Raw genomic sequence first — 16,755 nt, 5'->3', positions numbered from 1 at the left:
CCTCCTGTTTCTGTGTGAGCAATGGCACTGAGCAATGGTACTGGAGTAATGGAGAGTGACAAGAACACTGCTACCCCTGTTTCTGTGTGAGCAATGGTGCTGGATCTCCTGGGGAGGGAGGCACTTATGGAATCCAAAACCCTCGAGACCCGACAACGCAACAATGACGTTTTGCCTCGATTCAGATCCGAGGATGCGCAAAAGTACCGAGTCGGCTCGTGAGCCTACTCGGATCCCCTAAGATCGGGCGGGCTCAGTTTTCTGAAAACCAAACCCGAGCATCTCTAGTTTGTACGCACCCAATGTATTGATCTATTGCAGTGGGCATGTATCCATTCAGTACAGACAGAAAAAAATCTTATTATCTATCTTTTTGTTTGCTTTGATTTTTTGTAAATGTGATACTATGTGCTGTAATGGTGTGTTATTCGCTGGTTTAAGTATTCAAATTAGTCCTTACTTTTCAAGAGTTTATTAACTTAGGTCGGTGTAAAAGATTGGCCTCACAAAATGCAAGACAGAAAAACTAAAATGCACTAAGGCACACATTTTTTTTATGTGTTGTCCTCATTTCCCAGCCAATATATATGATTCCTAAATGATTAACAGATATAGTCTGAAATCTGAACAAAAAATAGTTTACTATTTAATTGCTATCATTATAAGAATTTAATGGCGAAAATCAAGATGACTTTTTGAATCAACAAATGCTTTTTCTAGGGTGAACATGTAAAAAAATAACTGAATAGAACACAGACACAACACACTTGAAAGTCCAGTGCTTGAATGGGATTGTTCCCTTGATGTATTGCCTTTAAAGTAGGCATTGTATTTGTGTGTGTTCTGTTTAGTTTCTTAGATAGTTCATTTTTATGCCAGTCCAGCACCTAATACAAACTTTTATTTGTGATGTCTTGTGAAGTTTTACTGTTGCTATTGTTGACAAATTCCCTTTGTATTCTTTGTAGTGATTTGTGATATTTTTTTTCCACCAGCCAATATTAATAAATATATATTAAAAGGCTTAACGGTTGATGGTCAGCCATGTATTAACTCCCAAAAACATAACTCCCCTTAACATAAAATAAACACTCAGACTACAAGTTTTGGCAAATGAGAATCAGTTTTATTAATAGGAAACAAATGTATGATGGCACAAAGCACAAACAGCCAGTTAGAACCAATACCAAAATACCACAATGAGGGTCACTCACCCTCTCGGTATAAATCAACCGGGGGCATTTTTCTCCCAGGAGCGCACCCTTAAAATGATCAGGTATCCATCTGCCACAAGCTTAGAGGACCCGCATCCCCTTCTAGGCTGACGTGACGCAGTGACGCACCAACAACCCCCCCCCACCCCCCGAGGAAGGTGCCTGTGACTGAACCTAAAGCCTGACACTTTAAAGGGGTGCGGCCTCTTCAGCTGAATAACTGTGCGCCCATCAGGTAACAGCCTCTGGCTGCCAATGCTTTCCGGCTAAAGCACAACATACCAAACCCACAAAATCTAGGGTGCACCACCCTACCTGCAATATCCAATCAGGAACAATGCAACAACCACCCCACCACAGGGACTGGCACCCAGAATCCCTGCAACAGAAGGTCCACCCACCTGATAGACAGCACTCACCATCTACCTCAAACATACTTGGGCACCCAAAGCGCCCATCGACCAGCAAACAACAGAACTGACCAGCATAAAAATGAAAAACCCTGGTGCAACAGAAGATACTGCCAAAACCACAGCACATCTGGGATAGGAGGGTGGGAAACTTGCACAGGATCAAGGAGGAAGTTCATAAGTTCAAAAGATATTTATTACCAGTACAGCTAAGCAACTCCCATTGTGACACAACATGGGAGTATCCAAGTAATCCAGATATGTCCCTTTTTCTTAACCCTTTCATGTATATGAGCTACCAGACTTGATCCCAAACCCAAGCCCTTTAATCTCCTTCAGGCTGATGACCATCCCTCTGTTGTAAATAAATATATATATATATACACAAACATACACAGATGTGGTCACAGTGAATATTTTGAAAGTGACGGTATGGAAAATGTAAGTGAATGGAATTTGATAGTTTGAAGGCAGCAGGAGAAGTGGCAGTATGACAAACTACCATATAGGGGTTAAAATCATTAGAATAATAGAATATAAGAACCAGGATTTGGAGCTCTGCAGAGAAGAGGTATAATATGCTATTCTTTTGATCATACAATCCCTAGCCATCAACTATAGCTGAATGTAATGTATCATTAATTAGTATCAGAGCTCTGTAAGGTACTGTTCTGATTAAATGTGAGATGTAGGTTTAGGTATGTAAGTTTGATACAAAAAATAGGCCAGGCTCCTTGGTGTTAGAACTGAAAGGGTTTCATGCTTTCCTTTATGTTCTTATCATTATTTTTCATTATGTATACCTGCCAATTATAATCATGTAACCCCTTTACGCATATTGATGTGTGGAAAACTTCACATATGCTGGGGACTAACCACAGATTTACGTTTTTAGACATCACCTTAGGGTTGAGGGCCAGGTGTAAATGTCAACTGTTGGGTGCAGGTGTCATGCGTGTAACTGTGATGCGTGCAACTGCTCATGATACGTACACATGACGTTCACATTAGAGCTAGAGATGTTCACTGACCCCCGTGTTTTGGTTTTGGTTTTGGATCTGGATTAAGTTTGTGTTTTGGTTTTGGCAAAACCACCCTTGCGTGTTTTGGTTTTGGTTTTGAATCTGTATTTTTAAGAATAAATAGCTAAAATATGCTAAAATTAAATATTTTTCCTCTTTTTTATTCCTACATTATTATTATACTCAATAGCACTAATTTCCAGTCATTTCCAGTCAATTTTGACCACCTCACAGGTCACAATATTATTTTCATCCACTTTCGGACAAAGTCTGCAGCGACCTGGCTGGATGGTAAGCGACAGAGCAACGGACACAAACCCACGGCAGTTCCTAGCACATCTAGGAAACATTGCCACACAGCAGTGGCAGAAAAGAAAAGTGGTGCAAGATGGAATTGTCCTTGGGCCATCCTACCCACCTTTCTGTAAGATATTGAAAAGGACATGTACAGTTTAACAAAGCAAGTGCTCCAGCAACAAGGAGTGCAACTTTTGTCATGCACCAGTGGAAGCAGTTCTTGCCAGTGATAAGAAGAAGGCCATTGTCATGCCTGGGCTTAAGACCAAAAAATCCACCTCTTATGTGTGGAATTATGTTTAACAAATCCTGACAACAGTTGTCTAGCCATTTGTAGCATTGTAAAGTCACAGTCAGTAGAGGTAGGAACCTTAACCATCTAGGAACCATGTCCATGTTACGCGATTTGAAGCGAGTTCATGGAAATCTCTTGTGAAAATCAGAAACTTATGCTAAAAAAAAACAACAAGCAGTCCAGCAACAGCTACCTCCCATCTCTCAGCTAGATCTCAGCACCTGCAATCTATCCCCCCCAACACCTTCATCATCAATATCCTCACAAGGGATCAGAGTTAGTCCTGCATCCAAGTTGCTAAGGTGAGATGACTCCTCCCCTATCCAGTACTCCTCAGAAGAATCCTTGAGCGTTAGGCCCACTGCTGCTGCTGCTGCTGGTGCTGCTCGTGAGGGTGGATCTTCAACCCAGAAGCAGACCAAGAAGAAGACTACTAGTAGTTTACAACAATTGACTGTTAAGCAATCCTTTGCAAGAGGAAGCAAGTATGGCAGCTGTCACCCAGTCGCACAGTGGATCACAGGCGCCATGGCGACTATGCTAGTATTAGATCTGCGTCCAATATCCACCATTAATGCAGCAGGAATAAGACAGTTAATTAAGGTTCTGTGTCCCCATTACCAAATTCCATCTCAACACAATTTTACTAGACAAGCAATTCCTCACCTGTACCAGGAGGTTACAAAACAGAAAATAACCACAGATATGGGGACAAGCGGAACTGGGAATACTAAAGATTATATGACTGTGACAGCCCACTGGGTTGGCAAATCGCTTACAGCAGTAGAAAGAGCAGCAGCATCTAACAAACAATGCCAGATCTTTCAGAGGCAGGCTACTCTGTGTATCATGTGCTTCACTAAGAGGTAACACCCTGTTTGAAAAACTAGGGGATGTCATTGCAACATGGCTTATCCTGCTTGGACTCTCCTAAGGATATGTGATTTCAGATAATGCCACCAATATTGTTAGAGCATTAGAGTGGGGAGCATTCCATCACATTCCCTGTTTTGCTCACACAATCAACTTGGTGTTACAGAACTTTTTAAAAAATGACAATGACATGCAGGAGATGTTGTCTGTGTCCCAAAATATTTTGGGTAATTTTCGGCATTCTGCAACAGCATGTAGGAGAATGCAGCAGCTGCAAGAAGAATAGAATTTGAGGAGGAATGTACTTTAGTCTAGCACAGTGGAGAATACTTTCCGTGTTGTGCAAGGTGCTGAAACCACTCAAAGTAGTCACCTGTGAAGAGAGTGCAGACACTGTTAGCTTGAGTCAAGTGACTCCCCTAATTAGACTTTTTGAAAAGCAGCTAGAGAAATTGAAGGAGGAAGTGAAACAAAGCAATTCCGCTATGTTGGACTTTAGCTTAAGTATTTTATTCACTTCGCCAGGATCCAAGAGTTATCAACTTCTTGAAATTGGATCACTACATTTTGGCAACTGTGCTTGGTACTAGGTTTAAGAGCTATGTCTTCTCTTTCTTTCCAACTTACCCAGATCTCAAGAGATGCAATGCAATGAGCTCTTGGTCAGCAAGCTGACAGCTCAAGTGGTACATGACACAGCAACATCTCCTCCTTCAGTTTCTCTGGCGAATGCTTCTAGGAAAAAACTTAGCTTTCCCAAGACACCCAGTGGTGACGCAGATGAATCAGCACAAGATTTTGACATTTGGTCTGGTCTTAAAGAATTGCTCAAAAATTGTGACAGCTCTGCTGTAAAATGAACTGCAAATTCCATGAGGAAGGCCATTACCGTCAATTACATCAAAGTACACAGACTTCTGTGATTGTGGATTCCAGCGGGGATGAATTAGTATTGTTTGAGGATTATGTACACACTGATGATGGTGAATATGATGACAGTTTAGATTGCAGGTGCTGAGATCTAGCTGAGAGAAGAGAGCTTGCTGATGCTGGTATGCTTGGTAATATTTTGGGTAGAATGGCATGTTGGCAATTTTATGTTTTTCTACAGTAAACTTTCACCTTTATTAGAGAGGTTTTTTTTTCTTTAAAAAGGTACAAGCTTTTTATTTACATTTTTGTTTCCCTGACTTAAAACCACTATGTACTTGAACATAGACTTTAGCACATGAGGTAGAGGGATTAGTATCATCATGACTGAGAATGGAGAGTGACAAGAACAATGTGACTGGAGAGTGACAAGAACACTGCCACCCCTCCTGTTTCTGTATGAGCTATGACACAGTAGAATGTCATTGGAGACTTTTAAGAACACTGACAGCACTATTTTTACAATTTCTGTTTCAGCACTAAACACTGCCACCTCTCCTGTTTCTGAGTGAGCTATGGCACACTAAAATGTCACGGTAGACTTTTAAAAGCACTGCCAGCCTTATTATTTGAATTTCTGTTTCAGCACTGAACACTGCCACCTCTCTTATTTCTGGGTGAGCTATGGCACAGTACAATGTGACTGTAGATTTAGAACAAGACTGCCAGCCCTATTATTTCTAATTCAGCAATGACAATTAGCAATGGAGCTCTCCTGTTTCTGTGTGAGCTATAACTCAGTAGAATGCCACTGGAGACTTTGAAGTATACTGCTACCCCTCCTCTTTCTTTTCTAGCTATGATGCTGCCCAACTGCACTAGTGATTGCCAAGAACAATGCTACCCTTTCTGTGTCTCTCTGTGAAATGGCGCTGGATCGCCGTGTAGGGTGGTACTTATAGAATTCAAAACTTGCGAGATCCTAGCATCTCTAATTAGAACACAGTACAATACAAAAGCACTAGAGTGTTTCTGGATTATAACAGGAAATCATGTCCCGATGTGACATCACTAGATCACTAGACATTTCTTTATTGCAGCCAGACATAGGATAGCTAAATTAGGGCCTATTTGAGTCTCTTATGACTCCTAAATGGCTTGTTAAAAAAATATATATAAAAGGGATAAAAAGTGAAAAATAAAAGTTAAAACAAACACACAAACACATACCCTGTTTCTGTCCATATAGTTCCCTAAGACCTCAGTTTATTGTACACATATTTGGTATTAGACCTAATTTTAGAGAAATTTCCATGATTGCTTTGAATATATAGGAAACGTTACAGGAACGTGTATTTTTGTGATATCTGTCTGCTTTGTTTTAGCTAATGGAAGTAAAATGAAACACTCTCTATTTCAATATGCCAGAAACAGATTTATAAAATGTGCTTGCATAGATTGGGAAGTAAAAGGATTAAATTATTGGTCAAATACATTTACTTGTATTATTCACATTGTCATTTGGATGCAGTGGGGCCATGAGGTGTGGGCAATGTCAACAAAGGAGACCTAAAGAGATAAAAAAATGTAGTCTTGGCATGTTTAATTATCCAATTAATACAATTTCTGGTAATTTTTTTAGGCTTTTAAATTCTAGAAGACTCGGTTTCTATCTGGTACAATGAATGATGGAAATCGATGATACGTGTGCAGTACAAGGGAATGGAAGTTATTAGTCCATTTGAACAGTCATTTTGAAATACTGTCCTGTTAAGGTTAATGAAGTTTTTGTATACCCCCCTCTTTTATCAAACATAGAATTTGACAGCAGATAAGAACCGCTTCGCCAATCTAGTCTGCCCATTGTTTTATTAACCTATAGAAACCTCAAACCCAATTTCATCCTTATCCCAGGCATGTTTAAACTGCTCTATTGTAATCGCCTCTACCACATATGATGGGAGGCAATTTTTCCTCATATTTCCTCTGAACCTACTTCCCTCCAGTTTCAGTGCATGTCCTCGTGTTCTAGTACTTCTCTTCCTTTGTAGAATGTTTCCCTCCTGTACCTTGTTCAAACCCTTGATATATTCGAAAGTTTCTGGGCCTGATGGCAGAAAGTTTCTGCCATTAAGGGAAGTTAAGTAAAAAAAAAGTAGTCTCCTGGACAACTACATGTTACAATAGAAGGGGTGCAAATTAGTTTTCTATTTTGCACATAAGTTAAATACTGCCTGTTTTTTCCTGTAGCACACAAATACTTGATAGCTTATTTGTAGACTGAAATTTAAAGTTGATATTTGTGTGCTACATGAAAAACAGACAGTATTCCATAAGTGATGTCACTTATGGAATTGAAAGGCTGCATGCTCATGAATATTGGTTCAGGCTACAAAATGGCTGCCTCCGCTGTGTGAAGACAACAATGTACCCTAATCACAATAATGTTTTATTTCACACATTGTTTTAATAATAATTTGCATGTAATGCAATAAACAATAAATTGAAGGAATAAAAACACACAAGAAAAAATGATTTAGATAATATTTAATCATACAAAATGTTTAAGGCCTCTGTTTTAACATTGATTCTGTAACCAGAAACATGTAAAGAATGAACATAAAGAAATATGAATTATGAATATTTGTTTGTTTGGAATAATCTCCTCCAGTAGCACATACAGTACTTTCACTGCTGTTGTGTCTTGTGAGCCGTTGGCATGTATTATTATACGCAGCTCAGAAGCCATTTATTACCTACTTTGTGTGTCTGGAACAGCAGGTGGTATTTACATTGACAATCACTGGAGCTTGTAAATGATATTATAATTTATGTCAAGAAAATTTCAGCGGCAAACAAGACGATTGTGACATGAAAATTATATGGTTTCTTCTTTTGCGCCGTACAGCACGTTGGGAAACGATAAGGCCTTCAGCTCTTTCTTCCAGTTCTAGGAGATAAAATAAGGATTACATTAAAAAAATATATATTAGACTGTCTTAAATAAACTCAATTAAATAATTAATAAATAAAACAGGCAAACTGCATTTACCCCAAAACAGAGACAGCGGGATAGAGAAGCAATCGCAAAATGTGTCAGTTGCATTTATTCCCGACCTGTTAAGTTGCTACCATTAAGGTAAAATGGAGGGATCAGGTTATTGCTGTGTTTACCAGCAAACCCACCGAAGTTAAGAGTGCTAGATCATTCCATTTGGCTCATTAAAACTGTTTAATATGTATCCCATGAAAAAAAATTCTCCAGTGCATATGCTATGATAATCAGGTTTTTCTTCTTTGCTCTAAACGTATCTCCTTTTTAATAGCGTCTACTCAAAGTTTAAACTAGTGTTCAGGGCAATCACGTGTGTACTGATTATGACAATATCCTGGTGCATTCAAATTTCATTAAACAAGGAATTTCTGTCCAAGCACCGAGCCAGGAAAATCCTTTCCACCGCACTACACTGTAAATATGTCGCCTTGAAAAGGGCCCCAACACATTCTTCAGATTGTGATGCTGCAGATTTTGAATTTAAAGCAGGATTTTTTTGACACTGATCCACAAACCGTTGAGTACAATGCCAAATCAAAATAAATATCCCCAAACCTTTTCCACAAATTGCTAAAAAATTAAAAACAGAAATGGTTAAATGCACAAAATATTCATTAATGGCAAGCTCAAATGTTCACAGGTGAGGTGCATCACCTTAGGTCATACAGCCTGATCAGTGACTCTACCTGTGTAATAAATTATTGAATCCAATGTCGTCAATGAATTATTAAGTTAGAGATAGTATTATGAAGTGTTCTGTTTTGCACACAAGTTAAATACTGGGGAAGGGCACAAGAGCACTATAGAAGCATTGAACATCGGTGGCAGCATTGTGTTAAGGGATTGCTTTTCCATGGCAGGGACTGGCCAACATGTCAGGATTGATGATGCACATAACAGATCTTGGACAAAAACTTCAACCTGACGAGGATGTTTGTCTTAGATCAATGTCCTGTTGAAAGATAAAGTGGAAGAGCGATACTGGAGAGGCTTAAAATTAAAGCCACTAGTGATACAATTGCAACCACAGTGTTTTATCTTATTGTCTGTTTAGACTGAATATTGACCTCCACCTCTATAATTCCGAATATCCTCTGTACCAATTGGAAGACACTGTTATGCTATCTTATTCATGTATCTGATTCCCTTATCTTTGTCCCTCTCCCCTTTGTTTTTTTTTCTTTCTGTACCTCAGAAGCGTTCCTCAAATTACTAAAATCTCAATAAAATATTGTTTAAAAAAAAAAAAGAATTAAAGCAACTAATAGCACTGACTGGAACAGACCTCAATCCCATCAAAAATATGTGGCCCCAAACTTGCGGTACATCGCTGTACCCCAACTAACCTGACCCAGCTTGGCCAAATAATAATCCATCTCGGTGTCTCAGTGTTTAAAAGAGAGACTTACCCAAACAGACTACTAGCTGTAACACCACCGCTGCCAGAAGTGATTCCACCAAGTATTCTCCAAGGGGGGGTGAATACTTATCAAGCAATGATATTTCAGTTTTAAATGTGTATTACTTTATGGTTTGCCATTCTCTGTTTTTGTTGGGAAGGACTCTGTGTAGACGAATATGTGACTCACAATTAAAATATCCCATTAAGTGTGGAAAAAAGATGAGACGGACATATTTTCAAGGTGCTGTTCACATCACATCATTGTGGTATCTAGCTGCATTTACGTATGGAAAACGGAATTTGAATAGGCCTAACCATAGAGATCACTGATATCCAACGTACACACACCCACCCTGACCATGAATCTTTCTTATTAAAATGTTGATCTATCCAGACATTGAAGTATTAGTATTACTAGTATATACGGTCAGTGAGGGTCTTTTACAAAGCTACAATAATGCTTTCTCTGCTGTGTGCAGGAATGAATGCACGCCGACTAACTGCTTTGTGCAAATGCTCTGCCCGACCATTGCAGTCCAAGATGGGATTGTGCAGACCAGAAAAAAACAAAAATGTCACTTTAAAATCCTGCTTACTATACCCGAGACCACTCCCTTAATAAATACAACTTTCAATTGCTCTCCTAAAATACTACTTGTTCAAGGTTCATTTATGTCTAGAAAAAGTCATAGGAGTAAGGGGACATGATCACTTTCTATAACAAGAGTCTTACCTACGGTGCAGTTAGTGGTGTCTACCACAAGGTGGACGCAATTAGAATGCATGTTATTAAACAGATCACCATCATCATTATCAGTTATTTATATAGCACCTCTAATTCTGCAGCGCTGTACAGAGAACTCATTCACATCAGTCCCTGCCCCATTGGAGCTTACAGTCTAAATTCCCTAACACACACAGACAGACAGGCTAAGGTCAATTTTGATAGCAGCCAATTAACCTATTAGTATGTTTTTGGAGTGTGGGAGGAAACTGGAGCACCCGGAGGAAACCCACACAAACACAGGGAGAACATACAAACTCCACACAGATAAGGCCATGGTTGGGAATCAAACTCATGACCCCAGTGCTGTGAGGCAGAAGTGCTAACCACTACGCAACTGTGCTGCCCACAAATCATTGATCGTTATGGTAAACCAGATATATTTACTCACTGAAACGCATAAAGCACCAAAAATAGAAGCGACCTGCCCTTCAGTGAGTATGGAGGAGGTACTTACTATACAGATCAATGATCCATCTAATAACAGGTATTCTACTTGCTACCACCGTGCAGAGGATGTCGCTGCCTGTGCCACAGGTAGCAAGTTGTTACCAAGTGTATAAAAATTATGACTAGACGTGATTTTTATCTTAGTTTCTCTTAGTTCCTACATAAGTCTAACAATACAACATAAATGAGTTAAAGGTAACTGACCCAGACACAAGAAAATATGTGTCTGGGTGAATGGCGTATTGCGTACAATATAAATTACCGGCTAAGTGACCATAAGTAGCACTGCTCCTGCTCTTCAGATAAAATCTCTCAGTGATACCGCTCAAGCGCTCAGGTTCATATTGTCAATCTGTGCACTGGAAACAGACCCCAAGCTACCCTTTAAATTACATTTCACAGTCCAGCATTTCCCATGTAAATAGACAACACCATGAAAACATTAGGGATGAAACCGGAAGTACCATGTAATAAAGTTTTTATGTCTCCAATGACTCATACATAGCTCTTAGGGGGGTATTCAATTGTTAGCGTTAACGGAAAAAAACGAGCGCTCAAAAAATATTACCGTTTATACAGTAATATTGCGCGAGAAAAGCGTTAATACGGTAGTTTACTCGCGGAATTTCCACTCGCCGCTCAGGGAGCGCGCGAGCTGAAATTCCACGAGTAATTACCGTATAAACGCTAAGATTTTTGGAGCGCTCGTTTTTTTCCATTAACGCTAACAATTGAATACCCCCCTTAGAGTGGTATTCATAATTCTAAAGTCTAAATCTGAAATTTCAACTAATATTACTGATATAAAACCAAAGCAAAAAGTAGTATCAGCATCTTATATTCGCGGTACAACAGAAGATATTTTATAGCACTATACACTCATTTTAATTGTAAGATATTTACAAATCTACATAAAATTAGTACTGAATGATTGCACAGTATAGAATTGGGGTTATCCTAAATTCCACTATCTTGGATAAACTGGCTGGCACCCAATTTGTTGAGAAGTATAACACAACCACAATTCCAAATTGAGATCCTTCAATATAAAAGGACCTATGTAAATACCTCTGAGACCTGGGGAACCAAATGACCTATGAGACAACTTGTAAACCAGGTAGCAAAACTTTATAAAGTACTCACCAAAAAAGGCAAAATAAGAAATCTGCTGTGGACAACTGAATTGCACTGTACGGTGAGGTTAATGGGACAGCTTTCAGTTAATGGGAAAATTCAAAATGGCTTCTGTCAAGCTAAGCATATAATGGGTAGCAAGTTTCCTTTCATAATATCCCCAAGTCCGGGCATGGAAAGCTAGAAAATTCAGTATGAAATAACCTTTTTCAGAAGTCATTGGGGACAATTTTAAATAATTTTTGCACATTATATTATTATATACAGTATGTCACGAACGCCCAACCTGTCCCAGATTCAGCGATCTGAACAGATGGCTGTGACTGGCATCACCTTAGTCACTTAGCAATGAATACACCTTTTCTGCCACCACAAAGGATTTATTATGGTGCTCTTATGTTCACCAAAACCACTTTTTAATGTTTTGCTTTTCAATCGCATACACTTGTATCATGAGCCTCCCTGGACTTTGTAAATTCAGAAAGAATCACAGAGAAAATGCGAGATTAAATGTATTTTAACCCGAAAAATGTTTCCAAGGCTTAGTTACAAAAAAGCTAATGACAAGACATACAATAAATTGTACAAATAAGTTTCAGAAATAAAATAGGAAATAAAACCAGTGTCACTACTTACTAGTTAAGACTTGGTGTGTGAGGAAACACAATTGAGAAATGTGGGACATTTCAGTATTGACAGACACCCTCATAAAAATGCACACGTTATTGTCTAAGGCAGAAGATATCAAACCTTTTTCCACATAGCTCTCACCCTCACCCTTGGAGTTAAGCTGTCAATAAGGACAGATTGATCTCCCAAATGTCACAGGGCTTTCGAAGTGAGCTAGGGATGTCCTGAGATCGGGAATGTTCACAGGACCTTGAGTTCTCATCTCTGCCTATTCTGCTTGGCTAGATGGTTTACAACTTTGGGGCTTCAAACTTCTCAGAGATACCCATCTCTCTCTGGTCTGGCTAACTTCAACAGATTATTGACTCTTGCAGTTCAGACTCATGTCATCTAGCAAAGCACATGTTGAGATTACCGTATTTTTCGCTCCATAAGATGCACTTGACCATAAGACGCACCTAGTTTTTAGAGGAGGAAAACAGGAAAAAAATATTCTGAACCAAATCTCAAATATTCTGAACCAAATCTCAAATCTCAAATATTCTGAACCAAATCTCAAATCTCAAATATTCTGAACCAAATGGCACTGCTAATATGGCTATGAGGTGTCAGGTTGTGAAGTTACATTTTTGCATCCTCAAAAAAGCCTGACAGCCTAGGCCGCAGCCTAAGCTTACTGGATAATCAGGACCTGGGTGCTAAACATGTATAAGGAATAAATATATTGCTCTTATTTATCACTGATGTGATGTGAATTCTCTTAGGCAGGTGGGTAGGTAACTGTAATGACATATTACAATGATTGGACCTACCACTATTAGTAGGTCTCACAATATCCATGGCATACTGTAATAGCTGTCAGCTGCTGTCACACGAAGTTTGCCGGGGAAGGAGGGACCGGCTGTGGGAGGGAGAAGGAGGAGGAAGGCCCATAGGGAGGAGTGAGGGCTGCGTGTGTGGCTGGGAGGTGTCGGATCTCTCCCACTCAGGAGCCCAGGGCTCAGTGCACTGTATGACGGGGGCCTCCTCAGGCTGATCCCGCCTGCCAGCCCTATGGATTAGTCGGAGTTGCGGGGCAGGAAGTTGGGAATCGCTGGGAGTTCGGGAACAAGTAGATAGGGGGTCACCATGAATTCAGCTGGCTACTTCACACAACGTCACTCGTATGCGCACACTTACTGGAGAATGGAGACATCCGCCCGGCAGCAGGACGCTTGAGCGTCCCCACGGCAGCCAGGTATTCTCGATCAAGGTTCTGTTCAAGTCTTTTTTTTTAGTATTCGCTCCATAACACGCACACACTTTTCCCCCCACTTTTTTGGGGGGAAAAAGTGCGTCTTATGGAGCGAAAAATACGGTACATTACAAGGTTACATACAATATACATTGTTATACATGAATTCAACAAAAAATAACAATCAGTCATTAGATATATTACATAATCGTCACACAGTATATTTGTTATGTTTCTAACATGAGATTTTAAACCACCATAACTCAATTTTAAATATTAGGCAGATATTTTTGATTATTCTTTTATGATACTGTTACTTTTATGAAAAAATAGTGATTGAAACAAGACAAAGACATACCTCATGGGCTGTTTTCCAGGGAAAAACACTGATTTGAACATTATGATGAACAGTTTCAGACACCTAAAAAAGAAAAAATAACAGAGAAATATACATACAATACAATATACACCAAACAAGTCACCTTTTGATAATGCAGTATGTTTAACGTCATTGTAAAATAATTAGTATTACCCTAAAGCTAAATACCTATTGGTGTTTGAGATGCTTTTTTTTGACGCTAGCAAAAATGGCAGTAAAAACACATAACAAAAGCATAAACGTGCAATAAGCATTTGATGTGTGTTTTACTAGAATTTTAGAGATATTTGTATATTTTTCAAATGCTTTAGAACACAGCAAATGCACTGAAATAGAACAAGTAGTATTAAAAATAAAACTCTTAACTCAAACAGCAGTATGTATGTACCCTAATCAGGGCTGGATTAAGGGAAGGGAGGGCCTCAGGCTAAGGGTACTTTGAGGGCCCCCCTCCCCCCATGTGGCCCCCCCACCCATGAGGCCCCAGCCCGTGACCTTACCTCCTTCCGTTGTTCCACTCCCTGTAGTGCTTCCGCGGCGTGCTGTAATCTCCTTAAGGAGATTACTGCGCGCCGCGTAAGTACTACAGTGACGGCAGGCAGCTAACAGCATAACATTTGCTATTAGCTGCCTGCCATTCTCCTTGAACAGGTGACAGTCGGAGCCGGATGCGAGGTCTCCCTCGACCCGATGAATGTCGGTGGGCCCCCAAGCTGCCCTAAGGCCCCTGGGCTGTAGCCCCTTTAGCCCTATTGTTAATCAGGCTCTGACCCTAATACAGGTAAATATTTCACATGCAACTAAGTGGTTAACTGCACTGCTTCAAGATCCATGAGCGTGTACATGTTATTTACAGGTCTATTTATGAATAGAAGAAAAGCACTATTGCGGCGTAAACACCATTGCTACCGCCACAATCCTCCGCAATCTCAGGCTTAGAGAAGAAGATATTGAAGTTTTTTCAAATTTATTTAAATACTAAATTTTTGAAAAGCAGAATTGCTGCAAAAGAATTCATTTTAAATATATTTAGATTTTTATTTTTTGCAAGTGGAACTAGAAAGCCAAGTTTTGGATATATAACACAGACGTGAGTTACATGATGATACTCAAGCAGCTGCTCGTATTGAATAATGCCACTGGGCGCCACGTAGCCAAGCTACAGTTCGGCAAACAATCAATGGTGAACTCATCATGCAGACTTCATAACATTGTCATAGAAATTAGGTCAAATCCTGCCAAAAAAAATATTTTTATATATTCATCCCTTGACATATTTTTATATGTTCATCCCTTGACATTTTCATTAGATGAAAACAAAGCGAAAAAATGGGGTTAGAGGCCTTTAACAATATGCTAATGTGTCATGTGACAGCAAGCTCGCAGAAGAAGCCAGCACACAGTCCTGTGATCAGTCAGCAGACTATCACAATAAGACACAGCGAGAGCCTGCTCGCTAAACAAAGAAGTATTTCATATATATTTTATTATATATTACTGTTTCGCACTTCATGAAAGAGCAAGTGTGTGAATAAATTCTGAGCTCTGCTCCATTGTTCCTCTATGGCTCAAAGCAAATGCACTGCAATGGTTTATAAAGATTTTATGTACCTCGTCCTGTGAAGTCGTGCTACTTCCTGCATAGTTTGGATTGGAAAACCCACTGGTAATATCGCCTTTATGCTTCCTGTTGGAAAATAAAATGAAGGCCAGTATTAATTTTAATCATGAGCTCATGAAGTTTTAAAGTGAAAGACATCTAAACTTGTGTGTTCCGAACAGCAATAATGTTCCTATATACAGGCAGACGTCTACAAATACTGGGGTAACTCATAGCAATTGATCACATTGCTTACTTCTTTTTTGCACTGTTTAGAAAATGAAAGCAAACACTTGTTTGACTGCTGTGACTTACAGCACCTCTTTTCTGTCCACTGGTTTCATAAATGTCCCCAAATAAACGTCTGAGACAATTTACTAGGGGTCAGGGGCGGGCTGGCCCGGGGGGGAAGGGGGGCAGTGGCCCCCCGGCCGCTCAATCAGACCGCTATTAGGGCTGGGGGGTAGGTCGGGCGGCCGCCCCCGGATGCAACATACCACATTTTTACCCGCGGCCGCATCTGATGACATGAGATGCGGCCGCGTCAGCACACAGGCGGCCGTATCACATGACAGGCGATGAGGCCGCGTCATCAATGATGTGGCCGCATCCCGCGTCATGTGATGCGGCCGCCTGTGTGCCCCCCGGGATTCCCTCTCCCAGCCTGTGCCTGATAGGGGTACATGAAATATAGTGTAATTACCATCTTCACCCACATCTACAGGAGCGCGCAGGCTGGTCACTTGCTACATGCTAATTAAGGAGGATAGCTCCATGTGAGAATTCTACAACATCTAAATGCTGCTGTCAGCAAACAATGTGCAGACAAACGTCCACAGACACTATACATCTTCCTTACAAAATCTTCTATCTCCTCACTTACGCCAATACACCTGTGCACCTAGCGGTTGCTCTGGAATATGTACCAGTCAGTGAACTCTCCCTGTGCACCTTCTGGGTGACCTGGCACAAGTGACCTGTGGGTGGTCTGGAAACTGACAGTTATTTGCAGCCTTGCTGGGTAACCTGGAACATGTGACCTGCTGGGTAGTCTGGAAACTATGACAGTTATTTGCAGCCACATATATCAGCGCATATTGCGGGGA

General features: G+C 40.1%; 1 protein-coding gene across 1 annotated transcript in view; it reads right to left on the bottom strand.

Moving 5' to 3' along the window:
- Nucleotides 1–7,513: 7,513 nt before the first annotated feature.
- Nucleotides 7,514–16,755, bottom strand: part of MALRD1 (MAM and LDL receptor class A domain containing 1) — a 334,428-nt gene continuing 325,186 nt past the window's right edge. Inside the window, exons 38-40 of the mRNA XM_075211472.1 lie at nt 15,661–15,736; nt 14,029–14,091; nt 7,514–7,931 (exon numbers count right to left, since the gene is read on the bottom strand). Coding sequence (XP_075067573.1) covers nt 7,860–7,931; nt 14,029–14,091; nt 15,661–15,736 — 211 coding nt within the window. The 3' untranslated portion in view covers nt 7,514–7,859. The remainder of the gene's footprint in view (nt 7,932–14,028; nt 14,092–15,660; nt 15,737–16,755) is intronic.

The sequence above is a fragment of the Mixophyes fleayi genome, chromosome 5 (genome assembly GCF_038048845.1).
Source record: "Mixophyes fleayi isolate aMixFle1 chromosome 5, aMixFle1.hap1, whole genome shotgun sequence".
Taxonomy (NCBI): domain Eukaryota; kingdom Metazoa; phylum Chordata; class Amphibia; order Anura; family Limnodynastidae; genus Mixophyes; species Mixophyes fleayi.
Note: the sequence above shows the minus strand (reverse complement) of the source record. Positions and strands in the feature narration are given on the sequence as shown.